The sequence below is a fragment of the Lepisosteus platostomus genome, chromosome 11 (assembly GCF_059453375.1).
Source record: "Lepisosteus platostomus isolate fLepPlt1 chromosome 11, fLepPlt1.hap1, whole genome shotgun sequence".
Taxonomy (NCBI): domain Eukaryota; kingdom Metazoa; phylum Chordata; class Actinopteri; order Semionotiformes; family Lepisosteidae; genus Lepisosteus; species Lepisosteus platostomus.
Window position 1 is genome coordinate 19,395,109 of NC_142621.1, and position 14,893 is coordinate 19,410,001.

General features: G+C 37.9%; 1 protein-coding gene and 1 long non-coding RNA gene across 2 annotated transcripts; one reads left to right on the plus strand and one right to left on the minus strand.

Moving 5' to 3' along the window:
- Positions 1 to 3,236: 3,236 nt before the first annotated feature.
- jun (Jun proto-oncogene, AP-1 transcription factor subunit) lies at positions 3,237 to 5,494 on the minus strand. Its single transcript, XM_088598780.1, has one exon. It carries the CDS (start codon positions 4,961 to 4,963, stop codon positions 3,995 to 3,997), a length of 969 nt encoding a protein of 322 aa, XP_088454906.1. The 5' UTR covers positions 4,964 to 5,494; the 3' UTR covers positions 3,237 to 3,994.
- Positions 5,495 to 6,445: 951 nt separating this feature from the next.
- LOC148652132 (uncharacterized) lies at positions 6,446 to 14,654 on the plus strand. Its single transcript, XR_015925229.1, has 2 exons — positions 6,446 to 8,652; positions 14,062 to 14,654. It is a non-coding gene; the product is annotated as an uncharacterized LOC148652132 (long non-coding RNA).
- The last annotated feature ends 239 nt before the right edge of the window (positions 14,655 to 14,893 follow it).

The following is a 14,893-nucleotide window of genomic DNA, read 5'->3' on the forward strand; positions in this document are numbered from 1 at the left end:
GCAGGACCACAGCCCCTGGGTTGTGAAGAGATCTCTTTTTAGCTCACCGGGCTGGGTCCCTGTTGAGTGACGCGGGAATCCCGGGTTCGAGCCCCCGACGGTGCGGGGCTGACCTAATGCGGCAAGGGCGCCAACCTGAACCCAGTTGCGTTACACTACATATTTAATTCATATTAGTTAGACTTGTATTGCTCAACGAATACAGTTCTGTAGCCATAGTAATCCTTATTGCATGTTATAGTTCTAGAGGCTGTATTATCTATTCTGTACACTGCTGCTTGGGAATCTGACAGCTTGGTCTTGTAAACTGCTCTTCTCATTAGTTCTGAAAAGCTGAAGTGATGAGTTCCAGTTCCAGTAATGCACGCCCACTATCTGTAGGGATGACGTACCTCTTCCGACCGTTCCTTTTCTCAATATGGGCAAGTAGATGCCCCCTTTCCGGTATGATGTCAATGTATCGCTCCACTAGATAAAGTCTTAAATCTACAATTTCTTGATGCTTTGTATTCTTTTGCAGTATTTGTAAACATAATGTAACATTCTCTGTAGATTATTGCCATCCCCTAGCCCAGTATCAAACTGTCAGAAAAAAATAAGTCGTGTTATTACTGTACGTCGGTAAATGGATTCATAATAAATCAATATCATCATAAATGACAAAAGCTAAGTATAGTACTGAACATTTCTGTGTAGTTCTGTTAACTTTTGTTTACTCATTTATTTTATTAGAAACAGGCAAATGTACATGATCCTTTATCTTAATAGTAGATTTTTAAAAAATGAGTTTCGTCCAAAACATAAAGCAACGACTCTATATTACTTACAATGTGAAATATCGTTCAACATTTTAATCAGAGCAACGACGATACCTGTACTGTTACTATTGCTTTAATCAGAGCTAGAGTTGTCTGACCGCTTCTTACAAAAGGAAATTGTGCATTTATTTTTTTTGTAGTTTTAGTTCAGTGCCAAAACGGATAAAGCAAATGACGGTTTAAAGAGCAATGACGCTCTCTTGTGGTGACATCCTGCTATTGAAGCCGTTGCACTTCAATGAACTGTGTAGTATTCTACATAAAATCGGGCTAAATTAAAATAATTTAGACATCTGATTTATATAAAAGGCTTACTCGAATTTAATTATAAATCCATTACTGCAATAACTCAATTTCTTGTGTGGCTGCCACCACAGTTGTTAACGATACTTCCAATCTAGTATTATTACTTCCCATTCGCATTTTAATTTGATGAAAACTAGTTTAGTGAATTGTTTCTGCTTTGAAGGCAAGGCAGCAAAGGCAGTAACGTCACTTCACACTGAAGTTTTGTACAGCAGCTTCACAGATCAAGGGTCTGACTGTGTGGAGTTTGCATGTTATCTCCTGTTCACTCGGGTTTCCTCAGGGTACTTTGGTTTCCTCCCACCTGAAGTGAAGTGAATGATTCTGTGAATCATTCTTATGTATGCCTATAAGCTTACTGAAATGGTTTGATTGTCTTGCTGGTTTGAAAACTTTGTAGGTTTTGATTAATAATAATAATTATAATAATAATAATTGCTTACACTTATATAGCGCTTTTCTGGACACTCCACTCAAAGCGCTTTACAGGTAATGGGGACTCCCCTCCACCACCACCAATGTGCAGCATCCACCTGGATGATGCGACGGCAGCCATAGTGCGCCAGAACGCTCACCCCACATCAGCTATCAGTGGGGAGGAGAGCAGAGTAATGTAGCCAATTCATAGAGGGGGATTATTAGGAGGCCATGATTAGTAAGGGCCAATTGGAAATTTGGCCAGGACACCGGGGTACACCCCTACTCTTTTCGAGAAGCGCCCTGGGATTTTTAATGACCACAGAGAGTCAGGACCTCGGTTTTACGTCTCATCCGAAGGACGGCGCCTGTTTACAGTATAGTGTCCCCATCACTATACTGGGGCATTAGGACCCCCTGCTGGCCCCACTAACACCTCTTCCAGCAGCAACCTTAGTCTTTCCCAGGAGGTCTCCCATCCAGGTACTGACCAGGCTCACACCTGCTTAGCTTCAGTGGGTTGCCAGTTGTGAGTTGCAGGGTGATATGGCTGCTGGCCATAATAAATGTATGTATGTATTATGCTGTATGCATAATAAATGCATACAGCTTTGTCTAATTAAGAATTTAAATATCTTTATATTTTTTTTATTTAAAGCACTTTATTAGCTCATATTCAATCTCTTTGATTATTGATCTGTGACAAATGAGGAAAGCCTTTGAGGCAATGCCTCGTTGTGACAGTAATATAAAGTTACTGTCACCTGACACCTGAAGAAGGCTCCACAGCCGAAACGTTGTTTTCTCTCTTCTTTTTGTCAGCATGGAATAAACCTATTACTTGTTCCTTTGCAGCCTACGCATGCTGACGCAGCTACCCACCTGAACATATAAAGTTTTAGCACATTTTAAAGTTGCATGAGTCCAGGACACCAGGCACCTGCTTTCAGGGGTCAGTAAGAATAGTATTCAGGTTCACAACTACAGCCACTGCAATCATGACTTCAGGTGAAGAACCACCTCCTTGATCTTCTATTCCTAATCACCTGTATATGACCACTTCACTGTTACACAACTCCAAGACACCAGTTTTCAGGTACTTCTAAAGGGTAACCATTCAGTTCAAATAGTATTAACTGCAAAATGAGGCAAATAATTGTGCTTGAAACTTTGTCACATGAAGACCACCTGAAATCAAGCTCAATTACACATACTAAAAGATGTGATTCACTCAAGATTTGTTTTCAATACAAAAAAGGCTAGGACATTTTGAATGCCTGTTTAAAATTGACGTGGGAACTTTTGTTTTTTACACCAGATCCAATTAATATCAATATCTCAGTTTTCAAAAGTCTGGTCAGCTAGGCACTCAACTGTTGCTTTTGTGGTATAAAGAATCCTAGTGTATAAAAGAACACGATTTTTCTCTTGAGCTTTCAAACTTGAAAGAGGCAGTGCAGTACCTACCACTTCTGAAAACAGGAGGGAGGGAATTTTGCGTAGGATGTGGAGAGTACAGAAGAATGCCTGCAGTTATCGACGGATCAGTTTCAGAACATTTTAACTTGCTCGTTATATGAAAAAAGTGGGGGAAAAACGTTTAGGGAAGAAAACCATTTTCCTTATTAATTCTTATCCAGACGTACAACTACAAACCCACCACCCAAAACTTAGAAAAGAAATACATTACAGACATTCGTTTTATATACTTTATTTACACAGTCCTTAAATATAATCGATTAGTTTCCGAAATCTTCAGAAAACCAACATAAAAAATTATATATTTATTACAAATGGTAAACATAAGTCCTCAAAATTTAATCTTATTTACAAATAACAATGGGTTAAACCCCATTAAGCAACATACATTTTTTTTACAAAGGCTTGAAGCTTTTTGTATTGAAAGTACGTGAGTTGCCATAAAAGTAACGAAAAAAAAACCTTACGTACATAACCCAAACTTCAGGCAGCTTTTTTCAGAAGTATTCAGCCTTCTTTCATCACAGTACACGCCTTCCCATGGCGTTACATACAGGCAACCTACTGTTTCTATTGCAGTGTATTTTGTTTTACTTAAATCTTTTAATACTGAATGATCTTCGAAGGTAAGGTCCATGCAAAACTTGGTCAACGTGGTCTCTCTCTTTTCGTTCTTTCAGGGAAAAAAGCATGAAACAGAACATTTACAAAGCTGTGCTGTTTGTGGCCTTGTCTTTTGCTACCGACAAACTCAGCTTCTGAAGTTTCGGACTTCAGTCAAGTCGGAACTCCTGTGCGCGCGGGGCTCAGGCAGTCAGGCAGCCTCCTTCCTCTCAGTCTCTCGTCTTTCTCTCAGTCCGTTTCTTTCTCTCACTGCTGCATACTAACTGGCCGCTGCTATAGCTCGTATAGCCTTTTAAGTTTCGTCCTTGATTTCTTTGCAATTAGTCTTTAACTCGCTCGCGCGTTCTCCTTCAGAAGGTTTGCAGCTGCTGTGTCAACATGAGCTGGCACCCGCTGTTGACATGATTCATGACCTTCTGTTTCAGCTGGGCCACTTGCTCCCGGAGCATGTTCGCGGTGGAGGCCAGTTCAGAGTTCTGAGATTTGAGCGTCTTCACTTTTTCCTCCAGCCTGGAAATCCTCTCTAGCTTCCTCTTCCGGCACTTAGAAGCAGCGATCCTGTTCCTCATGCGCTTTCTCTCGGCCTTGATCCTCTCCTGGCTCTCCATGTCTATGGGGGAGAGGGGAGGGGTCTCGCCGGGCATCTCGGGTACAGTCTGCGGCTCCTCTTTCAAAGCTTGGAGCCGCGGGTGCTGAACTGGCAACTGCGAGTTCATGGGGTGCTGGTGCGGCGGAGGTGGGTAGGTCATGTTTGTGTTGGCATTGCTGTAGCTGGGCGCCGCTGCGGTGCTCATGGTGGGATTGAACGTGCTGAGGTCGGCGTACACGGGCGGATCGGAACGCATGCTGGAATTGAAAACTGTATTACCAGCCATAGAGGAAACAGGTGCCATCGCATTGTTAATGTTGCTCTGCGGTGCCGAGGTGACGCTGGGCACACCGGGCATGTTCTGGTGGTGCAACTCAGCCAGTGCCCTGACGAAACCTTCGGCGAACCCTTCTTGCTCGTCCGTGACATTTTTCGGGCACAGGAACTGTGTCGGAGTCGGGGTTGTGGTGATGAGACCGTTGCTGGACTGAATGATAAGCCGCTCCAACTCCGGGGAGGCTAATTTGAGCAGTCCGACATCCGGAGACGTCAGGATGTCATTGGCTTTTGCCCGCAGGTGAGGTTTGAGAGAGACCGTTGGATCTGAGAGATTCAGGGTCATGTTTTGTTTCAGGGCTTTAGGGTTATATCCGTAGCCGGTTGTTTCGTGCTGAGAGAAGGCAGCATTCAGCGAGTCATCGTAGAAAGTAGGTTCCATCTTGGTAGACATAGAAGTTTGACCAAACCTCAGTTCAAATATTTTTCACACAGGAGACAAAAAAGTTTCCCTTGTTTTACCTGTAGTTATTGAAAGTCCACCTCGGTCAAAGTTCGACTTGTCAGTCCTCCTCGACTTTTCAGCAATGAAAAAAAGTCCGTTCTTTATAGAACCCTTTTTTCTTCAATTTCAAAGTTGTTGTAGAAGTACTTGTCCAGTGTAGCCCGTCTTTAACGTCTGTTGCTACTCGGGGTTTTGTCAGCTTCTTCGAACTTGGATCTTTAAGTTGAGCTCCCCAAAGTCCAGTCAAATGGGGAAAAAAGTTTTCTTCCTTATTGTCGACACTTCTCTGAGTCAGCTTGCTCAATGACACGCACAGTCTCGGGGTGTAACTGAAGCAGTCTGTTAAAAGTGCCTTTTGTGGTACTCTTCAGTTGTCTTCTGAAGAAATGTGTTAAGTGCTGAAGTTGCTAGGGGGCTTATACACCTCTTTAGACTTGGGTGTTGAACTCTGCTAAAGTCTGTATACTCTGAGCTGTTCCAGCGTGGAGGCAAACCTTATCTGCTGGTACTGCCTCACTAAAAATAGCAATGATGTAATGCGTGAAGTTTCTTATTGGCTGCAGGCAATACACTGGGCGTGCCTTTATTTTCAGATAAGGTGCGTTGCCTAGACGACCACCCAGAAGATTCTACTTCTCGCGGTGGCTGATGGGATGAGGTAATTCGAAGTACTGTGCATTATGGGATTACGTATTGTTTTTGAATATCTGGTTACCCGCTTAGTTACACAGACAGCGGTTAGATATATTTAATTGTTAAAGGAATATAATTTTCGTTTTGTTTTTTAAATGTATTAATTTTTTAGATAATTTTTAGTTTTTACGATAATTATTGGTGTATGATTAAAACACAATTTTTATGTTAAAGCTGGTAAAACGCACCTGAAAGTTTAAATCTTGGGACATATATGCATTTTTCCTGTATCTCTGTTTAATGACACTTTATTATTGGGAATAGACCTAATAAGGGCTGAAGATGGTGCAAGGTACGACACACTACCAAGACTAGACGGATTAAAACTATTAAATACTAAAATACGATTATTTTACAAATTCAGTACAGCTGTTGATGCAGCAATGGAATCACATGTGAAAATAATACATTTTTGAGAAACCATTTGTCAAACTTTGTTTTGGCTTGTAAAAACAATGTTAATTTAAATATAAAAATGTTAAAGTAAGAACACACTACATCATAATATGAATGATTAATTTTAAACCTTGTGAAAAATAATTGATCTCACCAGTGGAATTATAAATGTTTTGTTTGTATTACATGCAGGGACATGTCTCGGTTAGGTTTAGCGCGCTGGTCACAACGGGGTCAATCGATGGATTAGGTCGTCTGTTGTGATATTGACATGATACACGTCCAGTTGTCCGAGCGTCGCCCGCCAATCGAATTAAAGCAGGAGGCGGGTTTAAGGTAAAGTTACAGCAGGGGTCTCTCAAACGTCTGTGGGACTTAGGATAAGGGGTGCTCTCTAAACTACAAAATTCATCCAAACACGGAAAGATAACTTTTTTATTAAAATATTTTCAGTTTTTACTAGGTACAGGTAGTGACTCACATGTTTTTCTATACCATGAAAACACAAAGGTGTAGACTTTACTTCGCTGTACATTTTTCCTACTTTGTGGATAGTAACAATGTTGGGTATACCGTTATGTAAGGCGTTTTCAAGCCTTGGACTCCAGTACTAATACTTCCTGCTTTTTTAGCTTTAGTAGGATTGTTAAAATGCAACTGTTTTAGCGAATATCAGTTTAATGATTGATTGTTTAGGTTAGGACGGGCAGCATCTTGTTCTCTTATCCTAATTCGTCTTGTTTTAAAGACACACCAATTAGTGAAGTGTCGTTTCAAATTTAACAATATTATAAAGCTTCAAAATGTTGTTTGTGCTATCGCTTGTGTGTTATCCTTTGAAGAAAACAGTTGCTTACTATTCCATATTGTGCTGAATCGTCTGTGATACAAAGACTACAAAACGCGTATTCTGTTCTATTCTGTTCTTATTCTGTTGAAAACGATTATCCCAGTACTGTACCTCTGTCTAGTTCATTCTTGTGCCATTTATCAAATACTTCTGTCGTCTTGTATTTCGTCTTTAAAGATGTTTGCGTTCAGAGTTTAAATACCTTTAAAGGTTGATATAACTGACACGTTGCTTAAGGTACTTTGTCCAAGTTTTGAATGTCCTGGGACACTCATCGAAAAAAGCAGATAGCAAATGTTCATTTGTGTACTCAAGTATGGAGTAATGTTTTGAAAGAAAAGTTTACATTGTCGTATATTTATATGTATAGTATGCGTTTGTTATATTTCGTCGTTGTTATACTGCGTCCAATTGTCATAAACGGGTGTAGTATTTACATTTATTTTAACTAATCGCTGATGCACACTACGTAACACCCGATATAAATAAATCATAAGTGAAAAATTAAGATTATATATATAGAAATAACCTGATACTTTCATTTAATGAAATAACCATCAGAAGCACTGCTTTTTCTGTTTAGGTGTGATGAAAAGACTTAATACGAAAGGTGAAGCTCTCACAGCACACATACAGTAAATGGCATATACACTATGTTATGTATGCCTATTCCATTGCGAGTTTATCCGACTGAAGTTTTTATATAATTACTTTTTTAAATCATTCATGTTAGACATCTGCGGATATGTGGAGATTTTGAACAAACACTGTTGTTCAGCCTCTTAGATGTAAGTCTCCGCCCCACCACACACAGTCGGGAGATTTATCAGAGGAAATAGAATAATTCTCTGCTTTAATATGGTTTTGTATCTCGGTAAAGACTCTCCGGATTCAAATGGAGTGTTTTGATCTAGAGAAAGGTTACAGAGAGGCATACGGTTTGAATAAAATAGGTTCATATCAATAATTTTAAAAATCTGTTTTTAAATAATTGGAGGTAATCAGAAGTGGATATATTAAAAAAAAAACGAAAAGTAATTTCCTCGCCCAAACAATACATACAGTAGTTGCTTAACGATAGGGATCCCGTAGAAGTACTTGTTCGGCTACTCTTGCCTTTGCGTTTTTATTTTTACTGTGTTTTTTGAGTATGTCCCTAATAAGTTTCACATTGTTGCAACAGCCCGAGCTCGGTCTCTGTACATCACGTAAACATGACACTGCACTTGGTCGATACGCCTGAGTATATCTGATTTCTGCAAAATGGTAATGAAAGGATACCGCGTTTTAAAATTCACTTGTCCCCCCTCCCCGGTTTTTTGTTGCTGTAACACAGCGATCGCAAAGTTCGTCAAGAAGAGAGCAGCGTTTTACCCGAACTGTGGAAAATAGATTTCTAGATTAATATGTATATACATTTAGAGAAATCTCAGACACCTTTAACTGTAGAAAACGTTTTAATATAGACGCCAAAGAACACAAAAGAAATGCAAATTACGAAAATAAAATACATATAATGGGTTAAAAAAATGATCGCAGGTTTTCAGAGTGTAAAGGGACTGCTTGTGCTAGTGGTTGAATACAAGGACGCGTTCGTGAATTATTTTTTTTAAAGAACAATTCAGAAACTCAGCACTGCGCATATTACATTCCAGAGTCTGGGTCCTTCCATTATCCGTAATCGATTTGTCCTTTCAAGGTAGGCTACCCCTACTCAGTCGTTCGCAGGAAACGCACATACACATTCTCTTGAACACTCACGCGGTGTAATGTCAGAGATGACAGTTAACTAGGACAGCGTGGTTTTGGACCAGAGAAAACCCACACGGACTCGGGGGTCTCCACACAGGGGGTCAAGCAGCACAGAAGCTGAGCTGCGCTAACCCCCCACGCCACTGTGCCATCCGACTGCGTTTATTTAGTTGTCTAAATTACTACTCCGGGTTTTAACTGTCTCTAATCGTTTACAAGGTTGTATTCTGGCTCACGGACACAAAAGAAATAAATGAGACATGGCGATACAATAATATAGGAGAAAGCGTTTCTTTGTTTCTGTCTTTTTAACAGATTTGCTCCTGAAAGAGTTTTTTGCTCATGACATTTGAACTTAACAATGATGAACAATTTAAAATGTATTTTCCTCTTATTTGAAAGCTCATTTTACTGCTGGGACCTCTCCCAAAATCATATGAGCTCCACTAGTAAACCTTTCAGTGGATAATAAATAACAGCCTGACCATCCAGTATTTATCAACCTAAGAGCCTGACTGAGAGAGCTATTACATGAATAAAATATTAGCAATCTTGCACTCTTTGAGCTTACTACAATGCATAACAAGTAGCATTAACTAAGGTGGCTTTCCATGATTGATGCAAAGTATTAGTACTTGTCTATAATTGGATCCATTCTTAATGTCTTTGTTAATGTCTCCCATGTCTTGTTACATTGCTGCTGAGTTCTCCATGTTTGTGATATGTTCTGTAGCTTCCATTTATACAAGTGAATAGAAATATCTAACATTTCTACTGCAAGTAATATTGAACTACAGAGGAAAACTGAAGCATAGAAGGCTTTCTTATAGTTAGAACAACATCACAAACATCCTGGAGTTTTATGGTAAAAATCTTGCAAAGATTTGATGGTTAATGTAACAAGGAAAACAAGAGTGTACAATGTGGAAAAGGTTACTTCAGCAGCAGTATAGATATTATGTTATTCTGATATATTCTGTGCAAAAGTAAAATTAATACCTAATACCTTAACATGGTTATATAAATGCCAAATTTAATTGATTACATTTTACTCATTACTCATAAACATTTCTGATAAACTGTTTTGCCTTTGCATACGCATAAATTCTGCATTATATGAAATCTGTCAGTCTGGTCAACACACAGAGTTTCACTTTCTCAACATTGATGTGTTGAAAAGCTTAATTGTGTGACAAACCCTACAATCTTTCATTTTCTAATATGTCCTTGCTTGTGAAGTAATAACATGTACTGCTGTTTTGTACTCAGTTTGTTTCCAGTTGTGTAATACTTAAACAGAGCTTAGACAAGACCTGTTATTTTTGAACACAGGAGAAGTGGCTACACACAAGCCATCTTTCTTGCAAAGAACGAGCAGTTTAAACTTTCACGATAAGATAATGAAAGAACCACACATTCCACAAGGCTTTCTTTGTTTGTTCTTTATTTAGTTCTTAAATGTTGCTCTTTTGCAGACAAATATTTACTGTTTACAGAATATGAGCAACAAACACCCAAGAAGTTTTCCTTTTAATATAATAAAGTGCTCTTCTCAAAACATGGCATTGTGTCATCTGACTTTATTAATTTGATATACTTTTGTTTTTCACCTTTGGTTGATTTTTATATCTCTTAAATTGATTCTAGGAACAGAACTATGGTGCATTACATTTTTTTCATTATTTGCATTTTTGTGTTTATGAGTAAAAAGTGGGTGGCACAGTTTGTTAGCATTGCTGCCCTGGAGCTGTGGGTTCAATTCTAGACCTGAGGTGCTGTGTGGAGTTTGTATGTTCTCCTTGTGTCCGTGTGGGTTTCCTCTGGGTGTTCCAATTTCCTCCTACAGTGCAACTAATAGTACTAATTGCTTAATTGCCTTCTGAGAAAATTAGCCCTGGAGAGAGTGTGCATGTATGTGTGTGTATCCTGCAATGGACTGGCATCCCATCCAATGTGTACCCTGCCCTGCACTCTTTGCTTGGCAAGATAGGTTCCAGTCCTCCATGACCCTGAATTGGATGAAACTTTAGAAAATGGAGGGATGGATGACTAAAAAGCAATATGGCTTTCCAATCCCAAGGAGTGATCCTTAACACTGACAATGAACCGAACAAGGACTTTTACATTTTAAAATACATTTCTTTTCAGAAAAAAATCCTCTTGTGATCTCCTGTTTTGTGAGTTATATGTAGTTATTGTAATGTTCCATTTTCAAAATGTAATAAAAAATATTAAAAATACAAGTTTTCAATTGTCTCTTATTTTTATAATCAACCAAAATACTGATGAACAATTTTATGGCATTGACATATCATTATTCAGACATAAAGGGGAAAGTCACTTACGATAAGAACTGTAGTGTTCTGCTATAATATATTAAAGATCAAACTGAAATAGAATATATAACTATATTGGTTTACATGAGGCAGATTTACTAATTGGTGAGCAATTGTGGTATTATAAATTACACAGTTCCAAGCAGGTAGGCATCTAAATGAAATATAATGGTTTGAAATTATAGTTATAGGTTTTTGGGTACAGTTGGGTACAGTTTTTTAACTATACAGAAAAGAAAGAATAATGGTGGAATCTCCAAAAAGTGTTTCAATACCTTCAAGTCCTTCAATGGAAATTCTTTTTTAAAAGCTCATGGTTCCATTGTCATTGTTGGAATTTAGGTAACACATGTTTTTCATTCTTTATTTAGATGACAGTTTAAGTTTGGGCAGCTACTTTGGCTGCATTTAATTATAGATATGCTTTTAATTATACATGTTTTTGTAGTTGCTGGTTCATAGACTCCTTTCTCTAAGGATAAGAATAGCCAGCCATAGACATTTCATTCTATATAATGATACATACACACTGCAGGGCACAGTATTGTCTGTTGTTGTGGATTCCTGTAAAGATCAAGTTCAAAATACCTTAACCTGTCCTGTCTTATATAGAGATTTAAAGAGGGAGTCGTTCAGCATGCGGTTTATACATATAAGCTTTCAAATTGTGTTTTTATGCTATTAATAAAATAAGCTGCTTGACATAAATGAGTTGTTACAGAAATTTGAAGTGATCAGACAGTTATATAACCTGACCTTATCAAATATCAATAAACAAATAAAGAATGAAGAAGTTTAAAGTTAAAAGGCTGGAGATGATGGGTGGAGTCAAACTGGAGTAGCACACAAAAGATGGCAGGAAACATTTTAATTATGATTACTGCATAATGATATTTTTACACAAAGAGTTGTGGGTGTCTGGGGAAAAAACATGTTGTTGAAAGTGACTCTATAGCCTTCTTTAAAAATTAATGGATGATATAACTAGATAAAATCTAGATGGGCCAAATTGTCTTCTCTCATTTTTAGTTCCTGGTATCCTCCTCCAAAACTCCTATTTTACTGAATGTTCTTATAGTTGTAGAAAGCACCCAAATTCTACAATACTCTTCAGTGCTTAATGCTGTTCTTGCACTTTTCAAGAAGACTAAAATTTGAAATTTAAATGAATATCTCTAAAGAAAGAGAGAAAAATGTTAATGCTATGGAGTAAATGTACAGAAAATCTCAAATACTGAATTCCAGCTTTTGCAATAACACATTAGATCACAGAATTCTTTGTTTTCCTACCTTGATTTCCCCAAAAGTATTAAAGTCAAGTATGTTAAATAGACAACCATATTATCACTGTTGAATACAAACACATACAAACATTGAACAGTATGTCTTCTTTTCCAGCAGTGATTCATGTACTCCCCTTCTTGGAGATTTCAGGGAGAATGGTTGTAGTTTCTTTCTGATAGAGATAAACAAAACACAAAAGCAATTCCTTTATTTTCCCTGAGAGTATTGGCAATCCAACATGTTTCAATATATACTTCGGTTTAATGACAAATAATTCAGGGTCCTTAGGTTAGTCTCTCTCACTATATATGTACCGTATATCAGGTAAAAGGCTAAAGCTGTACATGAAAGTGGTGTCTGGATTTGTATTTTTAAACCACTTGGTAAGAACAGAATCAAATCAATTGTATTTCATGTATCCAAAATAGTTATGTGTCCTGTCACTGTGATTCTTCACAACATTACTGCATAAAATAAAAACTCCTAAGACAACTGAAGTTTTTTAAGGTGTTAATAAATCAGAAACAAACAACTGAAGTTTTTTAAGGTGTTAATAAATCAGAAACAAACTAATAACATTAAGTGGATAAAGTGAACAGGAGGATCTTCTTGAAATGTATTTTATTCCTTATTTTTCTTTGCATAACTGTTCAATGCATTATTTCTTTGTAATTATTTGTAAAAAACAGACATTAATCATACAGAATGTTGTCAGCTGTATTCTTTTGTAATGCTTTTCTATATTTGTGAAGCCACCTTGGGCTGGGTCCGTTGAGGGTGGTGCCTTTCCCCTGATATACCGCACCTTTAACTCACTTATGACCATAACTGGGAGGCTGACAAGAGATTCAGGGTCACAACCTGATTACAGCAAGTGCTCAAATCCCCTCATGGAAACCAGCCCATGGTGGCTTTACAATATGTTAATTATACAAAATACTGAAAACAGAAAGTGACATTTTGGGAATATAGCTTTAGCACACTTCTAGAGTCAGCACCTACACCGATGTAATTCTTGACCGATGTAATTCTAGCTTTTTCTATTACATTCATTATATGTAAAACTCTTTCCAATACCAGGTACAAAAGTGGCAGGTGCTGAAGGTGACTGTGCCCTGTACCGTTGATTTCCCTGAATTCAGGAATTAGTATAAGAGGAACTCTGAATTATCCTTAGTATCAGAATGGAAAGTGAATCATCATACTTCTGTAACTACTGTACCACTGGAAAACCCAATCAATTTTCCGTGCTCAAGACTGAGAAATGTGTTTCAACCCAGTGGACTGGTGCCTTTGACAGCAATGGTGTTTCAAGTTGTTTCGGTAAAGCAATCATGCCAAAGTACAGATAGAAAAGTGAGATTGCAGACCCTTATATATTTTTCTGATTATATAAAGGTGACATTATATTAGTGAGATCACATATGTGAGAATGCATATATATTCTATTTAACATGTTCAAGCTTTTGTGTCAGAGTAGTGGGGTTTCATAAGATAAAGACTGATTCACAGCAGCTGGGAATATCACCCTGGTGGTCTGGCTGTGGTAGGTCTAGCTTTCTATTGCTTTCTATTTATGTGTATGATAAACTGAAACTATAAAAAGATGGCTGCAAAATATTTATAAAAAGAACTTTTATTCTATACCATAATTTCATGCTGTATTGCTAATTTCATGCTATATTGGTGGCTTTAATTTTCCATACTAACCTATATGCATATATTGTTTTTTATAGAGACGCAGTTTGTTAGGGCCATTTGTCTTCAAAGGATGGACCTCATAAGAGCTCTAGGAGAAAGAAGGATTGGGATTGATGGAAGGTTTCATCAGTTGAAATGTAGGGGAAACGGTTTCCAGGAGTCAGTCAGTGTCCTTCCTGTTGTTGCTGGGCAATGGAAAACTGTGGAATTGAAGAGATTTTAAAAAGTCTTCTCTACATCTCCAGAGCTGGAGATGATGTGTTAGATCAGGTTGGAGCCTGAAAGTGGCTTTTCCTTATGCCTTATAGTGTACAGGGTTAGTCAAATTTCTGTCGACAAAGTTTATTACAAATTAATTACATGGGTTACCATGACAAAAAAGGTTTCAAAGAAAAGCATAAATATCAAAGTTTCTAACAGTTACCTTACAATCCTGCATCATACATGGAGGAGAAAACAAAACTTAAGTAAAATAATTGGTATTTATGCTTGTCGACAACATTTGGACTAACCCTGTATATTTATAGGCTTATGTTGTTATTCTGCTCATTTGGATGCATGTTAGAACACTCCATATTGTGATTTCTGAATAATAAATGGAAGTCCGGGAGGAGTGACGATAACAAAACCACTTTTGTTTTGTTTCTTTTAAATCATCATCATTTCCAACATCATTTCTCAAAGCTATGTATATCACATTATAATCCCTCTCTTTCACATCTCGTCTCTTGCATGATTCCTACTCCTTTGCAGGTTCCCTTTGGTTCACTCTTTACTGTGGAAGGAGGTCCCAGCATCCTTATCCTGTGGCCAATAAACATCCTCAGATGCATCTAAAATCTTCAGTGTCATTTTTCCTCATGGAGT

Coding starts and splice junctions, on each gene's coding strand:
- jun (XM_088598780.1), bottom strand. CDS start 4,963: ATGTCTACCAAGATGGAACCTACTTTCTACGATGACTCGCTGAATGCT.